Source organism: Pseudorasbora parva, chromosome 20, assembly GCF_024679245.1.
Source record: "Pseudorasbora parva isolate DD20220531a chromosome 20, ASM2467924v1, whole genome shotgun sequence".
In the NCBI taxonomy this organism is placed as follows: domain Eukaryota; kingdom Metazoa; phylum Chordata; class Actinopteri; order Cypriniformes; family Gobionidae; genus Pseudorasbora; species Pseudorasbora parva.
In genome coordinates this window covers 38,138,643-38,156,993 of record NC_090191.1, presented here as the reverse complement: position 1 = coordinate 38,156,993, position 18,351 = coordinate 38,138,643, and the positions used below count along the sequence as shown (strand labels likewise).

Genomic DNA, 18,351 nt, shown 5'->3' with positions numbered 1-18,351 from the left:
CACACAAAGCCCAAGCGAAACGTTTACGGCAGAGGGTGCCATGACAACTGCTGATCGCACGAAAAAAATTAAAGCGACCTCATTTATACCAAGGGGGTAATCTAGCGCTCGGAAAGCGTTCCACCCCTAGGGGCTGCCATTGCTAACCAAGCCATCACCTGCTGTTAGCATCCCATTGACTCCCATTCATTTTTGAGTCACTTTGACAGTGAATAACTTTACATCAGAGGCGTTTAAAGACTCCATTTGTCCATTGTATATTTCTAAAGAAACACGACAATGTATAAAAGGCTCCATTACCTTGTATCTTACACTATCGCCCCGCAGAAGCTGTTTTTGTAAAAATAGGCTAACGATTGCGTCATAACCAACGCGACTCTGTCGCACAGTCGAGAAATTACCGTATAGACCTGAGGAGACGCTCGCAGGCAATCTTTTACTGTCTATGAGACAGTCGGGGGGACGTGGAGACATGTCCTGGAGACTAGTCTGATAAAGTCAAGGGGGAAGAATGGGTAGAAGCCCATAGTGAGCCAAAAGCAACGGGAGAAAATATTTAAACAACGTGATTCAGCTTTCGCTTTCCACATCTACTAGAAGACTCACAGCTGTCAGACAGGAGGCTCACGTCACATCTACGTCGTCAAGCTCAGTCTGAGCCTGCGCAGTTCGCTCCGCCATCAGGAAGTGAGTGCCCCTAGGTTGACTTCATTATTTCGCCGTAGACGTCAATGGGGTCGCTGTGTCCATTTCTTTTACTGTCTATGATTTATACCGAAAACCCATTAAAACATGACAATAAACGTGTGAAATAAACGTTTGAATCTAAGTTTGCATTTAGTTTGCATCTAAAATGGTGACCTGTTTATAATTAAAACAGCACAAAAGTGAAGTAAAAACGAGCGTGTAAAATTGAGGAGAATATAATGTCACAATTTTTTTTTTTGTCTTTGCAATAAAATAAGATTTCATGGACAAATATAAAGATATACAAATATGACCCTGGACCACAAAACCAGTCATAAGTCCCACCGTCCCACGGTGTATTTGTGGCAGTAGCCAAACATTGTATGGGTCAAAATTATAAATTTTTCTTTAATGCCAAAAATTATTAGGATATTATGTAAAGATCACATTTCATGAATATATTTTGTACAATATACATATATTAAGTATAATTAGTAATAAAGAGCATTGCTAAGGACTTTATAGGTGAATTTTTTTTAATCTATTTTTTGCACCCTCAGATTCCAGATGTTCAAATAGTTGTATCCAGGCCAAATGTTGTTCTATCCTAACAAATTTTCAGAAATTGACTCTTATGACTGGTTTTGTGGTCCACTGTTACAAATATGTTAAAATATATTATATTTACATAAAATAGAATATTCAAAAGCTCATGTATCTCCCTATGTTTAAGATTCGCGTTTCATATACAGACGTGTTTGTGTCCTTTGGCTTTCCGTAGTGTTGTCATTGAAAAGTGTCATGGTGGCGTTTAGCACTAAGGATGTGTATTTTACCAACAGAAAACGATCTGAATTCCTTGTATTCGTTGGTGTGATTTGTCTCGGTCTTTTCCAGCGACCGCGGCTGTCGGACACAACATAACACGCCCGTCGAACAGTTTTAGCGCTCACTAAAGAACGCTGTCGAGTGAATGTGCAGCATATGGAAGCGCAACGTCTGTCATCATGTGTGACACGCAGCGCGACGAGGAACTGCGGCCGGTCCCTAAAGAGCGAGCCGTGCTCGAGAGCTTCTTCACCCAGCTCGGGATGTTCTGGTTCGACAGGGCGAAGGATTATGTGGAGAAGGAGAAGGACGCCAGTAAGAGTGCAGGAGCCATCTGGGCGTCTCTCCTGGCCGCTCTCGCCCACCTGGCAGCCGCAGAGAAAGCCTACCACAACATGACTTTCCTCGGGCAGAAACTAGGTATGAGTGAAGCACTTCAAAGTCCAAATACTGTGTCCGTACAATCAGAATACTCTGCTCGTACCCGGGGATAGGGGAAGGGGTTCTGGAAGCCCGTTACCGTCACTTAAAGGGAAAAAACACATGCTTTGGTATTTTAATCTCGACAAAGTGTCCAAATTATAAGACAAAAGTTATGATAAAAAGTCAAGATTATGATGTAATCATTATGAGCTAAAAAGTGACATTATGACAAATGAAATGATGAGATGATAAAGTAATTTAGATATCGAAATTTGCATTCAAGTCATAATTATGATCAAATTGAATTGAATTGAAATTTTTTACATTAAAAAATTAACTATGAGATTAAAAGGTCCTAGTTACGTAATCATTATTATTCTTATTATAGTTATAAAAAGTCAAAATTATGTGACAAAATGTATGATAAATAGTCATAGTTATGACAAATTAAATTTGGTTATAAAAAAGTAATATGGATCAATTCGAAACTGACAATTACAAACAATGAAATAATGTCATAATTATGAGATTTGATCTGAATCTTTTTTTTTAATATCAAAAAGTCCTAGTTACCCAATTATTATAATAAAAAGTCTAAATTATTAGACACGACAAAAGTTATGATAGTCAAAATTATGATTGTTATTATTATGATATATTGACATTATGACAAATGAAATTGAGATGAAAAAATAACAGTTTAGATAATTGCCATTAAAAAGTTGAAAAAATAAAGTCATTAATACCACTAAGTCATTCATTCTAAATTTAAAAAAGAGAGCAAGTCCTAGTTACATAATTATTCATATAAAAAAATCTAAATTATGAGACAAGTTATGATAAAAAGTAATATAAAAATGAGTGTATCATCATTTGATAGTGACATAATGACAAATGAAATTGAGATAAAAAGTAATCATTTTGATCAAATCGAAATTATCATATTTTCATAATTATGAGATAAAATAAAAATGGTAAATTATGTATAGTCCTAATTATTATCATTAAAAAGTCTACACTATGAAATAATCTAAATCTAAACAAAAAAAATGAAAGAACAAAGTTAATATTATGACAAGTGACACCAGTTAAAAATTTTCATGATACATAAATATGATTAGTTAATTATGGCTTTATCTAATAATTATTACTTAATGTCTCAAAATGTGGAAATTATATTTCATTATTTTGATGACTTTTTATGTCATAATTCTGATTGACATATTGTGTGGTGGAAATTGGCTTCATACTGCATAATTTTATTCTGCTAATCATTTAGTAACATCATGGTAAGGTCATGTTTTTGGACCAGTTCCCATATTAATATCATGGCTTTTTAGACAGTATTATCCTAGTACATGTAACCATGGTAATGTCAAGGTTTTGAATATGCCAAACATGTGGTATTACCCTGGTGCATGTTAAAACATAAACACTGCACATGTATCAGGCTAATCCAATATTTTTTGGACATTTCATAAAATAAATATGTAACCCACGAGAGAGTAGTATAATTTAAATACAGCAGATGGCGCCATTTGGCTATACATAATACATCACCATCTGTTTGCTCTGTTATTGGCTTCATATTCTAGCTGAAACACTCCAGCATGGTTTTATTGCCATCATATTAATGTGTGTGTGTGTCATGCAGGTGGTCAGTCATTCTTCAGCCGTAAGGATTCCATCAGAACCATCTATACGTCTCTGCACAACGAACTGAAGAAGGTGGTCTCCATGGGCCGCCACACATCCGGAGGCTCCACCCTCAACCTGGAGGACCTCCTGTCTCATTTGTCCGAGCAGCTGTGTCACTTCACACAGGCCAGGATGGAGATCGCAGACTTTTATGAGAAGATGCATTCTCTGGGCAGCCAGAAGACTGTGAACTCAGAGGAGCTGGTGAGCACGCTGGAGACCATTTTGCAGAAGTACAGTTCCAGGTGAGGGGTGTGGTAGATCCTTCCTTATGACTTCCTTAGTTTCATCTACACTGAGAAACAATTATTAAATCAATGTTTATTTCATACATTATGATGATCAGTTTGTGTATGTACACGTGTGTCTGTGTGTGTGTCTCACCAGGGGGAGCCTTGGCTTGCCTTGCTTACATTCACCCATTATTTATTCTGAAAAAAATATAGTAGGAGAAAAACAATGTGTGTCAAAATAAGTATGTCCAAATTCACAGTACTCATAAAAGAGCAGGTAAAAGTACCTAGATGACCTATTTTTTCTTCCGGTGAGATTCTGAAGTGTGCATATGATTCCAAGAGGTCACAGGAGAGGATCTGTGAATGGCTGTGAAGTGACACAACTGACTAGGAGGTCACATGATAATGACAATATGGCAGATGTATCACGTCAGAATTACATTCATAATATATAGAGCATACTTTTTTAGCAGGTGTGAAAGAATAAGTAGCTACTTGAGAGTTTGCGATACAGACACAGCCATGGTTTTACATTATATAGACCTTAAGTAACCCCGCCCCTTTTCAGCGCTGCGCTCGTTGTGTTCGGTCTTCCACATGGTATGTCCACAGCATGAAGGCAAGATCTTCGGCGGTTATGCCATAGAAATATACAGAGCTGCCACACAAACAGAAGATTAAACTATTTTTTTTAACTCATCCGTTTCAATTATATTAAAGGGGTGGTTTTGTGTTTTTTTTCTAGGCTTGGTTGTGTTTATGGGGCGCTGTATAACATGTCTTAATACTTCTTTTTTTTTAAACGCTGTATTTTTCTTATATTTGACCTTTATTCCACACCATTCCTTTGACTTTATTCCTTTGAACGGCTCGTTTGCTTCCTGCTTCTATGAAGCCCATCCCTCTGAAAAACACAATGGTCTTAGATTTGTTAGATGGCCAAATGTAATTTCTTGTATTTTTATTGGCTGAAGTGCCAAGCACAGGTTGTCCGGAAACACCACGCCCCTTCCCATTACAGGCAGAATTCACATCTGTGGAGACTAGCAAGGGTTTATGATGCCACCAACCCAGGAAGAAGCTTGTTGTAGTCCAAACCGGCCATTTTTGTAGGCAATAAACTGCCGTAACTTTAAAAGACAATATCTCTGTTTGCATTGAACTTTCAGTGCTGTAACTTTGCAGATACTGTTTATGCTCAAGCAGCAACATTACACACTAACTAAAGTTAAAAAAGTGAAATCGCATGCAAACAGCCCTTTAAGCCTCTAAGTTCTGCATATTTAAGGGCGTGGCCACTTGAGTGATAGATGGATTGCTGCTGCTGTCACGGCTAGCCATTTGTCTGTTAGCCACCACCCCACCCCATCTCAGCTAATATCACGTCATTTCAAATATCAACCACCAATATCTTCCATCCCAACCACCAATGCCCACAACTAGCAAACTCTATGCTACCAGTAGCATATAGCTTTAGCTCCTTAGCCTGAGGTAACTTCACATCAAACTAGGCGTGGTTTCAGCAACCTGGCACCTCAGCACCACCCACGTCCTGCTTCTTTGCCCATTTTCAGTTATCCGGGAGTGATGCGCTGCCTTTGGGCTTCAAAACTGCTCTTCAGAAACCTATGGGTGACGTCACGGACACTACGTCAATTGTTTTATCCAGTCTATGTTTTCACCTTAGAGGAAAAAATGCAGGTAATTTAAAATGGACTTTAATAGAAAACTAAAAAAATCATCAAAATAATACCATAAAATTTGCTAGATTTAAAGGTGCACTTAAAATATTTTTGATAAAATCATTGCCCAATTATTCAGTATTAATGTATAATTAAAGGGGTACTTCAGCGCTGGGAAGATGAATCTGTATTTAAACTGGGTCATCAATGCAGTAGAAATGTGAAATTATTTTTGAATTTGGTGTCTTCTAGACTGAGAAAAGACAGAAAATGTATTTTTGTCCCATGGGGATGAAAGACTACAATTCCCAGAATGCTTCGCTGCCCTGTGAGGCCATTCCCAACACCACCAACTTGATTACAGTGACTGAGTTAGAGAAGACACTACAATTAAAAACTGAACGTGTCTGTTCAATATAATGAGTGAGTCACCGCGCGAGTATCACAGCACTGAGCACTAACTGCACGAGTGATGAGAGCTGAGGTAATCGCGACTACACTCGCGGCATACATTCACAACGCAAGTTCAGTCTGGCACGCGTTTCAGTTCATGCCTTTGCAAGCTTAACTTTCATAGAAATGAATTTGAGAAGTTAAAAGACTTACATTGCTCACCATAGCTCCGTTTAAATGATCCTGTCTGCAAGCTGAGCTCTCCCTGCAAGCTGAGTGTTATCTCCATCCCCCATGCGCGGATTCAAAACATGCGGAAATGGCTCCCTCTGCTGGCTGTAGTCTTTAGCCTCTGGGCAAACATTCCTCCTATGATGCAAAAATCGTCATTTTGCATCATAGGAGGAATTTTTCCAGAAATAAAATGCATAAATCTCTTGTCTCAGGGAGATATGAGGGGGGAAAGCACAATAATTTGAATATTCTCCAGGGTTTCTACTGATACAAAGCCATATGCTAATCGCTGAAGTAACCCTTTAAGTCTTGGACTATGGTGACATTAAAATAAATATATCACGAGTGTGTTTGTATGTGATCTATATCATGCTGAAACATTTTCACCCATGATTTCTTTTAAAGTGGCAAAACTTCTTAAATGCACCTTTAAATAACGGTATTGCTCCAGAAATGATGTGTGATAAAGCAGCACTCGAGCCCGCACCTGGTTAATGACATCTGAAGCTGAACGCTCTCCCACTGACTGCTCAAGGTGAACTCTGCACTTCACAGAAAGAAGGATGCCAAATGTTGAGTCATCGCTGGAGTAGAAGAGACAAGATCTCGCAAACATTATCTGATCAATTAATCAGTCAGCCAACTGCTCAGCAGAGATCCAGCTCCTGCCAGCAGCGTGACGCTTAAAAGGGTCGCCCGAGGCTGACCTTGAGAAATCAGCTTTGAACTGCTGGCCTACAAAGAAAAGGCATTAAGCATTTCTCTAACACTCCCCGTCTTCCATTGGCTGGGCAAACAGATCGTCCCGCCCCAATCTCACACCATTGGTTGCTGTGTTGGGCTGGTCAGGATATTTTCCTAGCACCAGGGTTTACAAATGACTTGTCTCTGAATTAAACTGGAATAGAAAGTCTTCCTCTGTATGCTTTTAGTTTTATGAAGAGGCTCTTTTTTCTTTCTCTCTCTGTCATTTCCTCATGCTTTCTATCTGGCTGCCTGCTAAGACATGTAATTAATGATCAGTCAGGGGTGAAGAATTTTCACGCTGCTGCTGAATGCAGGAGATGTAATGAGCTCTATGCCACCCTGCAGTATTCATGACTTTCTCCAGAGCTAATGAGCAAAGAGAACAAGCTGGCACGCCGTCGATAGCACAAACACAAACAGGACACACAGACTGCAGGATTACAGAGATGTTGACAATCATCCACCATCTTACATCGTCTCAGATTAGAGTTCCATTACATGTAGGGCTGCACAATATTGGAAAAACTGGTATTGTGGTTTTTGGACCATAAGATGACTTGAATAGCTGTTTTTGAAGAAGTTAATTTTGTTAAGGAGTGCATTTAAAATTAAAATGAATGTAAAAATCTGAAAAAAATATATCAAAACATCAGTTGTGGTAAACAGAAGCTCAAGCATGTTCGCTTGATGTGCGAGAACCAGTGAGGTTCATTCTCGTGTTACGCAGCATGTTTGAGCTTCAGGCAGAACCAATGAGGTGTTATCATGCATCAAGCAGGTTCGGTTGAGCTTCTGTTTATGTTCGCTAATCAATATTAAAATGTGAGAGAATCTTATTTCTCACCATCTTGGAGTCCTTCAGGTGTTTTTTACCAAAATTTTATGTGCCTTGCACTAAGGAGAGGCTTCTGTCGGGCCACTCTGCCATAAAGCCCAGACTGGTGGAGGGCTGCAGTGATGGTTGACTTTCTACAACTTTCTCCCATCTCCGACTGCATCTCTGGAGCTCAGCCACAGTGATCTTTGGGTTCTTCTTTACCTCTCTCACCAAGGCTCTTCTCCACCGATAGCTCAGTTTGGCCGGACGGCCAGCTCTAGGAAGGGTTCTGCTCGTCCCAAACGTCTTCCATTTAAGGATTATGGAGGCCACTGTGCTCTTAGGAACCTTAAGTGCAGCAGAAATGTTTTTGTAACCTTGACCAGATCTGTGCCTTGCCGCAATTCTGTCTCTGAGCTCTTCAGGCAGTTCCTTTGAGCTCATGATCCTCATTTGCTCTGACATACACTGTGAGCTGTAAGGTCTGATATAGACAGGTGTGTGGCTTTCCTAATCAAGTCCAATCAGTATAATCAAACACAGCTGGACTCAAATGAAGGTGGAGAACCATCTCAAGGATGATCAGAAGAAATAGACAGCACCTGAGTTAAATATATGAGTGTCACAGCAAAGGGTCTGAATACTTAAAGGCTGCAACATACTCATGTAACAGAGAAAAAAGTTCTTGCTCCCAGGGCTGGGAGAACAAAATGACATCAAATTTCTGAGCAGAACTTTTTTCTTGCAGGTGTCAGAAGAACTATTGTGTGATTGGTCAGACATTTAAAGTGGGCAGGGTTAATGTGGAGAAACGCAGATGATCGGCACCTGGTTTTCTCGTGAAGTATGGAAAGTACTGCAAGAACGAACTTCGTTCTTGTTCTTGCTACCTCGAGAAAACGAAAAACTGTCTGTGTTCTTGCATAGTATGTTCCAAGCTTCAGGACCATGTGGTTTTTCTTTTTTAATAAATCTGCAAAAATTCTGTGTTTTTCTGTCAATATGGGTTGCTGTATGTATATTAATGAGGGACAAAAATTAACGTAAATGAATTTAGCAAATGGCTGAAATATAACAGTGAAAATTTTAAAGGGTCTGAATACTTTCTGTACCCACTGTATATTGCGCAGCCCTATAATTCATGGGAGGTTGTATTTGTAATCCCCGCTGCCCAATTCGTTTCTTTCAGATTCCACCATCCAATCCTGAGCCGTCTCGAGAACAGCTTCCAGGTGGAGGTGGACGTGTTGACACAGCTGCTGCGATGCCAGGCGCAGATCTCCGAGTGGCATTTCCTGCCGTCTCTGCTGAACCTGCACGGCGCCCATTCAAAACTACAGGCATGGGGGCAGGTGTTCGAACGGCAACGAGAGACCAGGAAACACCTCTTCGGAGGTCAATCCCAGAAGACCGTGCAGCCGCCGCACCTCTATCTGTGGCTGCAGCGCCTCCAAGCGACGCTCCTGGCCAAGTTCAGCTTCTACTTCCATGAGGCTCTCAGCCGGCAGACATCACAGTCCGAAATGAAAACCCTGACGGCTCGCACCTCCCTCGATTACTTCGGCAAGATCTCAGGCTTTATTCGCAAGCACGACGCCTCTAACGTCTCCTTGGTGTTCGATAACCGTGGCTCTGAGAGCTTCCAGGGACACGGATACCACCATCCGCACTCGTACCGTGAAGCCCCCAAAGGGGTGGACCAGTTTCCGGCCGTTGTGTCGCTTCCTGGCGGAGAGAGGCCGGTCACGCACTGGCCCAACGTCATCATGATCATGAGCGACCGCGCCACGGAGCTCAACGCTCTGGATAAGGTGGTCCACTTTTATGACGATAAAGTCCAGAGCACCTACTTCCTCACGCGACCGGAGCCGCACTTCACCGTGGTGGTGATCTTCGACGGGAGGAAGTCAGAGAGGGACTCGCACATTGTGGCATTCCTGCAGGAGCTGACAGGATCGCTGAGGAACTCCAAACCCTTCACTACACTCAAACCAGGCTCCAAGGGCTGAACTTCATCATGTTCTATTTTTCAACCCAGTTATGGTTTATTTTAAAAGGATGTTTCAGGTCGATATCAGTTGCCGTTGCTCTTTTATTCACTGTGCTGCTGAAACCGTTTTATCCTGTTCCCTTTTGAGCAATTATTAAAGAGGTCCAAAAGCATCATGATTCAAACACTTTCAGACCAAAGACGAATATCACCGCTGTGAACATTAGTCTTGTTTTTAATGTGCTCACAAATGAGTGTTCCGGCTTCATTGGACTTGCTTTACTGAATATGAAAGGGACCCATTGCCAAGAGTGATTTCCCCTTTTACTGTTAATTTGCTATGTGTAACATTTTAATAGCTAAGCCTTTGGTTTTAATGTTTTGACTGTTTTCTCCTCTTATTGTGTACATTTTCACTTCTGAAATAAAGTTTGGATTTGTGTATCAGACTGTAACTCTACGGACTTCTTTTTTGGGAATAAATTAACAGTTGTGGATAATCTTTTCATATAATGCAGAATGCGTTGTTTTTGGATTACACATATGCGTTTATTTGGTGCTTAAGTAACATTCCTTATGATCATTGTTGAAAACAGCTGTGCTGCTCAATATTTTAACCATGATATGTTTTTTTCAGGATTTTTTGATGAATAGAAAGTTCAAAAGAATAACATTTATTTGAGAAAAACATTTTTTTGCAACATTATCAGTTTTCACAGACACTTTTGACCTTTCTCTTCAACCATTCCTGGTTGCTTTTAAATGCGTTTAAGGCCATCGTCCTGCTCAGTCTGAAAATAACCTCAGACAATATTCACATTTAAATGGTGCATCAAGGTTTGAGATTCATTATTTTCTTGTTATGGTTCACTGCAAACCCAATGAAATGCATAGGTCACAGCTATACATATGAGAGTTGACGGCTGTACTCAAGGACAGCAGAAAGGATGCACCAGCTTGCATTTGCAAAGTGGATGAAGATTAATATAAATCAAAACATTAAAGATTGATGGCTTTATACCCATAACACAAGACAGGCTCCATCTACAAATAGAATACCAGTGGTGTCCAAAAATCCGAGACCAGACCAGAAAATCTTGGCTTTAAAATTAACAGTTTAAAATTAACAAAGAAATGTGATGTAAATTAATAAGAAATATTTCAGCAACAAGACACGAATCAAAAAAGTTGATCACGTGTCTTTGTATAGACAGATTGTTCCACTGAAGGTAAAAATGCTTAAATTATGCTTAAAAACACAATCATCAGGTTTTAAACAAAACTACTTCATGCAGCTAAAGCAAAAGAGAGAGAAACCAAATACTTAGACATTATGATATTCACATTACATTTCAATTCAATATCTGGAAGTATTAAATTATAATAATGTACAATCAATGATTTTCACTATAGTGCTCTAAGACTTTTGGATATATATGTATAACCTCTATCATTTTACCTTCACTTCAGCATCAGCCGAGTTGAAATGCATGATGGGAAATGATCCCTTGCTAAAAGGCAGAGACCATGTCCTCCACATGTGCACTTCTGCGTGAGCCATAAAAGGGTCCTCGAATCTTCCTACATTTTTAACAGCAAGACTGAAATAAAAGCATAGGTTATTATTAGTGCACACGTGTACAGGACATGGGTTCTTGCTGATGGATTCTAACATTCCAAGAAAAAAAATGAGGGACGTTTAATTTACATTTAATAAAACAAGGTAACAGTATTGATGGTCCACTTTAGACATTTTACTGAGCATAAGTAACTCTGCAACTACATGTCAACTCTCATTAGAGTATCATTAGACTGTCTGCTTAATATCAGCTAACACTTCATTTTGATGCTCCGCCAACAGACATTATACCGACTATAGGCAGTGTTGGGGAAAGTTACTTTTTAAAGTAATGCATTACAAATATTGCGTTATTGCCTAAAAGAGATGCTCAAACATGCTTTTTAGTCTGGAAACCCAGTCTGTGAAACCGGGGCCTATAAGGCTAAATGTTTTTATTCAGTTTGAGAAATACTGAATCTGTTTTTGTGCAAGTGAGATGAGTATATGCATGTTCACATTTAGGCCTAGTCCACATGAACACGGATATTTTTTATAAATGTAGTTTTTCCTTCTAAATTTTTTTTACATCCACACAAGTAAAAAAAAAAAAAAAACACTTTCCACGTGAAAACACAACAACAACAAAAAACACTATAAAGCGCTGTTGAGAGCCATGTTGGCCGATCAGACGCCTGAAAAAAAGTTATTACCGGTTCCTGTAGGCTAACAAGATTGTGATAAGCATCGTCATTATTATTATTATTATTATTAATGTCATAAACCAGAAGAATACAATGAGACATATTCAAAGTAAAAAAATATGTGAAATAATATGTAGAAGTGGTGTAAATCCTGTTAGCACAGTTATATTTTGGCTACATCCGCCATTGCACAGACTCGTCTCACGTAAACAAAGGAGATAGAGGCACACAATCTGACGTCAAACAAAGGAGATAAAAGCCCACGTCACAAGGCAAAATCTCCGGTTCATCTTCACCCTGGCATGAGTTTTAAAAAGTTTGGTTTCAGTGACCCGGATAATGCGTTTGTGTGTGGATGAACGGCCAAACCGTTCGTATTTTGAGAATACCAATGTTAGTGTGGACAGAGCCTTAATCTAGAACTACAATAAGCATCATGTTCACACACAATGCCTCTGCACTTACTCCGGATTTCTCTCAACACAGGAGAGCTGTCAGTTAAGAAATGAAAAAACAATGTAACTTGCATTACATTTTTGAAAAAAATAATTTAAAAGTAATAGGTTACTTTAGTTACTTGAAAAAGTAATCTGATTACGTAACTCCCAACACGGATTATAGGTAATTTTGCAAGTACTAGTTACTTGAAAAAGTAATCCCAATTGCATAACACTAAACAAAGTACTTTACAAGTATAGGTAACTTTACAAGTACTAGTTACTTGAAAAAGTAATCCATTACATTACTCTCAAAATGTACTTTAGGGAACTTTGCAAGTATTAGTTACTTGAAAAAGTAATCTGATTAAGTAATTCCCAAGTCAATTTATTTTAGTAACCCATTCATTAGTTTCACATTAATGAGTGATTTGGCATGCATTTGCAAAGTTACTTAAAGTTAGTAGAGTGTTTAAAGTGGACCATCAAAGTAAAGTTGAAGCAAAATTCATAATTACATTGGTATAACAATATTTTTGTGTGTGCACTATCCATGTAAATATTGTAGACCATCACACGTACAATGGTTTACTCACCATCACGTTTCAGTATATCATTCCAGCACTGCAAACTGAAATATACGAAAACAAAAAAAGTACAACACACCATTTTTGAGACATATCAACTTTGCTTTATTTCAAAGACATTCAGTTTCGACACATTTTAAAATGCACTGGAACATGATTTAATGCTACATGCCAATACAGTCCTATACATGAAAGTGCGACATCACAATGGATTAAATGTACATATTTATTATTTGTTCAGGTTATTAAATATCTGGAAAGAGCTCTAGCGTTATTAATATTATTATTATTATTTAACTTGGGGAACGACTCTTCAGAGAGCGACGGGAGCACACACCCTTGGCAGACCAGGCTCCTGCATTCAACATGCATCCTGAAAGGCACTTTCATGTGAACACAGTGTGTGTGTGTGTGTGTGTGTGTGTTTGTGTGTGTGTGGGAGGGTGGGGCGATGGCCTTAGATATGCACATCGCTTGTAAAAAGATAACAGGTGGGCGTTGGATACGGCGATAAGCGGACACGGTCGTATGAAAGAGCACCAGTAAGAAATAAATCCTCGTTGGTAAAAAAATAGAACAGGTAGAAAAACGTAAGGGCAGCAGTCAAAAAAAGTGGAAAAACAATCATTGTTAGTGTATAAAAAGTGAACCAAGGCCATTCATTTCGTAAAACAACTCGCCTCGCCTTCATGCATATATACACACCAGATTAAACACCCTCGTTCACACACACACACGCACACACACGCACACACACGCACACACACACGCACACACATCTCGTCTGTAAGTGCAGTGCACTCTTTCTAACTCACTCACACAATCACACACACACAATCACACACACACACACACACACACACACACACACACACACACACACACACACACACACACACACACAAACACTTAAGTTGCCATGTACAAGCATGAATTATCCATCATCTAGTCCTCTGCACTACTCTATCCGCGATTCATCATGCAAAACCCCCCACATACACACACACAGGAGAGCCATGTATGGTTGGTGTGCTTCAAAGAGTCTGCCGTTGACGATATCGTACAAACACACGTACACTGGAAGCACAGGGGACGTTGAAAATCGAGGATCGAACACCATTATGGTCCGTCAGAGGAGCAGCAGTGGAAATTGAACTCGGACGATCTGAGGGAGGGCAAGACCTAGTGAAAGTCGTCGCAATCCTCCCCGGATACAATCAAATCTCTTTTGCATGTTCAGCAGGACATTACATTAAAGCTTAATTCACGTTCCCCCTCGGAATGTTAGCCCTCCCACGTCGTCCAATCAGGCTTCAGGGTTTGGTTTCCACGGTAACGGGGGAGGTTTATCTGGTGATCAAGGCTTAGTGTGGTATTTTTCGAGTGGAAAAAAAACAAAAGAAAAAAGTGGAACATTCATGGAAATACATTCTGTGTTCTTTAGTCGCCTCGTTCCTTGCGGGAAAGGCTAGGTGCGTGGCTCGAAAAACCAAACAAAAAACCCTTAATTACATTCCCCATCAACTTCCAACAAGTGAAAGAACCGTTTTCCCAAGAGGCACCGGTAGTCCTGTAACTCGAATCGAAACATCAAAGAAAGCAGCAGCAACTTATAACAATGGCGTTCTCGACGGAGCGAACACATCCCTCTTGTGGTAGTACGCAAGTAAGGCCTAACAAATCAAAGCACTCAAACTGCATTGCACCATCTCAATGGAACGACATTTCCCCCAAAAAACAACAACGGCACTTCCTGTACAGGCAGTCTCTCTCCGCTGTCTCTGAATGGGTTCCTCATAAATGTATCTACACACAGACACGTTAAAGTCCTATTCACTTTGAGAATACACACACACACCACCCTGACAACACATTTATGGATATAATATCGTAGACTAACGCTATCAGACCGTTCTGCACTTAAACTAGCTATCGGCCGTACAATCATGTCATTATTAAGAGATTAACCCTGTTTACGTTCTTCAAGCAATCATCAAGTCTTAAACCCTGTTTCCTTCGGTTGGACCCATTGGCTCACATGGTGCCGGATTTGTCGCCGCCAAAGCTCGGGGGCGGATTTTGGGGCTGCTGGGAAGGCGGAGGGTTGGCTTTGGGCAGAATGGGCGGTTTGGGGCGTAGGGCGGGTGGGCGGAGCGTCACGCCCATGCGGGGCGAGGCGACGGGCTTGAAGGTGGCGACGGGGTCGTTGGAGCGGCGGGACGAAGGGCCGGGCAGCGGCGGGAGCGGTGGAAGGGGGCTGATGGGGCTCAGAGGGCTCGGGGAATCTGATGGGCTGGACAAGCTGGAGGGGGTAGAGCCGGACGGGCAAGACGGGCTGCTCTTCACCTGCTCCAGGGTGTCCAGCACCAGGTCAGGAGCCGCGGTTTTCCCGTTCTGCCTTTCCAGCTCACGCAGCTCGTTCAAGGCCAGACTCATGGTTTCCTCTATATCCTGGAGAGAGAGAGAGTGTTAAAGGGGGGGTGAAATGCTGTTTTATGCATACTGAGCTTTTTACACTGTTAAAGACTTGGATTCCCATCCTAAACATAGACAAAGTTTCAAAAACTAATGTTGGACGTTTGATGGAGTATTTCTGTGTTAAAAATACTCCTTCCGGTTTCTCACAAGTTTCGGAGAGTTTTTTTTCGAGTATGGGTCTACTTGACGTTAAAAAGAGCGGAAGGTCCTTGTATGGGTCGTACGGGCTCTTCTCCCGGTAGGGTGCGCGCGCGTGACTAGAGCACGCTGTAAACAGTCTCTCAGATGCAGATCCAGTCGTCCGTGAACACTTATGTGGCGCGCCGCGCTCCACTTTATTCCTATGAGTGACGTCGAGCGACTTCAACGCTTCAGCACAGCATTCCGGGAAGGCAGCGCTGCATTTGAACCGATTTGAACGCAGAAATGACGGGAAGCTTCACAACATCGTTTCAGTTCCGTCTCAAAATGGATTTACACGCCACTGCTGTCAGGACTTTACCAAATCATACCAAAGAAGTGTGTTTTTGACGGAGCGGTCCCAGCGATAAAGGTCCTGCTTTGGAAGCAGCCGGTGAGTTAACTTAAACTGCTTCAAATGTCTGTGCTGTCGGCTACGGACGCATGAGTAAACATCAGTTAACGACACGAGCGCGTGCTTCGTCATTCAAATGCTCTAACGGTTACTCCATTGTTGTTCTGTATAACGTTACAGTATTCTGACGTGCAAAACCATTTTGCTTGCTACTTCTAAGGTCTAGTCGCATACAATAGTCCATAAACCGAATCATGTCCTCATACACTGCGAGTAAAGACACAGAAATGTGGAGAGGCCATTAAATACAGTAACTTACATACCACAGAGACGGACGTCCTGATTTTGCCGTTTCTCCTGTTCAATTTATTTCAGCCTCAGATTTGATTCTGGATCATTATCTGTATTAGCTGAGATAGCCATGGGTTCCTCCACGCTTGAGGACGTCACCGCTTTGCGCGCTTGTCATTCTTTAGCTCCGCCCACTCGATACGCCTCCAGGCGCTCGGTTTTTTCCGGAAAGACTCGGTACAGCCCATATTTCTTTTATAAATATAATAAAACTAAAGACTTTTCGGAGATATGAAGGATGCAATACTACTCTATAGGTACTCAAGATTGACATGAGATTGACTGAAACTGAGTGTTTCACCCCCCCTTTAACTGTACAGGTATTACTAACACCACATGTTGGGTCATTTGATCGTGTGTGAGTGTGGATTTTTGGGTGAATCTCATGAAAACGTGTCATGGACATGTCACGGTCATCCTTTAAATTTAAGGGAAATTAGTAAAAATGTTTATATTTGCATCAAGAAAATAAATCCTATTTTAGGATAACTTTCCCCAAATAAATACTATAGAAATTAAAGGAAGAGTATGTAAGTCTGTGGCCAAAACTGGTACTCCAATCACTTTAAAATTACAGGAGAGCAGCGTTTCCCCTCTCCCCCTCTCCCTGACTCACGGTTGCCAGATTGGCTGCAGGATCCAGCAGGAACGTTTGTATCTGTATATATACACTTTATATATATTTTTTTTAAAATAAAATAAATTGATTATACATTTAATGCAGAATTATTGAAATCTAATTTATAATATAAATATTATATAAATATATCTAAAATATAATATTAAATATAATTTGTCACATTTTATTATTGTCATTGATTATTTTATTCAAATATAAAAAATATGAAATAACATAAAAAATACATTTAATTCATATTGATTTAATAATTAAAATGTAAGGATTAGAATAAGATTAATTATTAAATCTTTTTAATTTGAGCATGTTTTTGTGAGATTCACCCAGTTTCATGAGTGTTCATAAACAAACCTGTGCGATAGTGTGTGGGTTCAGCGTCTGGGAGCGTTGAATAGGTATCCCGCAGTGCAGTGCGGAGGGTGACTGGCGTATCGGAGGACTCTCTCGCTCTCTCTCCCGGCGCAGAGATTCGTGTCTGCTGATGCTGGCAGTGACGTTGCCGTTGGAGGTGCCGTTGTGTCCCGTGCGTCTGTGGTGCTCAGGACTGTCCAGGGCGCAGCTGTTCCCACGCAACAGCTCCCGTGGGCTGAAATGCCCCGTTACGGTCACCGTTACGGGAGGCGAGCTGCGTTCCAGCCCATTGCCGTGGCAGTGACCGTCGCTGAGCCGACCAGGGACGCGTCGCAGGAGGGCTTCTGTCCGCTTCCGGTGACTGAAGAGACGAAAGAGGAAGACAGATTGAAATACAAGGAGAACAGTGACTAGGAGACTGAGGCCCAGAGTGTGTGTCCTCACCGGCTGATGAAGGTCTCAGGGATTCTTGGTTCAGTAGGGGACGTCAGCGATCGCCTGGAGCTCACTTCATCTGAAGGGGTGGTGCTCATCTCACTGTCTGCTTTCTGGCTCAGAGTGTCTGACATGGCCTCATCCCTGAAATATGGCATTCATAAGTTTATACATCCACCTTAAGATCAAGCCATTCGTTTGATCAAAATTTATTTTAGTTCAATAAGGACATTCAAGCCATTTTGTTATAAACAGAACAGAACAGAACGAATTTCAAATTAAAAACAATTACCATGATAAAATACAATAATTATTACAGTTATTGTTATTACAAGGAAACTGTGGTAAATATGAACTGCAGTCACTATGCAGCAGTAAAAGTTATGAATTAGCCACTATAAAAATAAAAATAAAGTAACATTTGAAATAAAAGTAAAATAAAAAGGAAAGTAAAATAAGTCAAATTAAAGTAAAGTAAGATAAGCAAAAGTGAAAAAAAAAGTAAAATAATATTTAAAATAAAGTCAAATAAAAAAAAATTGA

General features: G+C 40.5%; 2 protein-coding genes across 3 annotated transcripts in view; one reads left to right on the top strand and one right to left on the bottom strand.

Annotated features, from left to right (window-relative positions):
- Window positions 1-1,454: 1,454 nt before the first annotated feature.
- On the top strand, window positions 1,455-10,184 carry kics2 (KICSTOR subunit 2). Its single transcript, XM_067428050.1, has 3 exons — window positions 1,455-1,935; window positions 3,593-3,881; window positions 8,935-10,184. The coding sequence occupies exons 1-3, from the start codon at window positions 1,695-1,697 to the stop codon at window positions 9,752-9,754; spliced, it is 1,350 nt and encodes a 449-aa protein (XP_067284151.1). The 5' UTR covers window positions 1,455-1,694; the 3' UTR covers window positions 9,755-10,184.
- A 2,932-nt stretch (window positions 10,185-13,116) lies between these two features.
- Window positions 13,117-18,351, bottom strand: part of srgap1b (SLIT-ROBO Rho GTPase activating protein 1b) — a 59,414-nt gene continuing 54,179 nt past the window's right edge. For both annotated transcript variants that reach the window (XM_067426924.1, XM_067426923.1), the window contains exons 19-21: window positions 17,818-17,952; window positions 17,374-17,734; window positions 13,117-15,472 (exon numbers count right to left, since the gene is read on the bottom strand). In XM_067426924.1, coding sequence (XP_067283025.1) covers window positions 15,056-15,472; window positions 17,374-17,734; window positions 17,818-17,952 — 913 coding nt within the window. In that variant the 3' untranslated portion in view covers window positions 13,117-15,055. The remainder of the gene's footprint in view (window positions 15,473-17,373; window positions 17,735-17,817; window positions 17,953-18,351) is intronic.

Excerpts from the sequence above, each read along its gene's own strand:
- kics2 (XM_067428050.1), top strand. The coding sequence starts at position 1,695 with ATGTGTGACACGCAGCGCGACGAGGAACTGCGGCCGGTCCCTAAAGAG. Across the intron at positions 1,936-3,592 it reads TTTCCTCGGGCAGAAACTAG|GTGGTCAGTCATTCTTCAGC; the intron begins GTATGAGTGAAG and ends TGTGTCATGCAG. Across the intron at positions 3,882-8,934 it reads TTGCAGAAGTACAGTTCCAG|ATTCCACCATCCAATCCTGA; the intron begins GTGAGGGGTGTG and ends CGTTTCTTTCAG.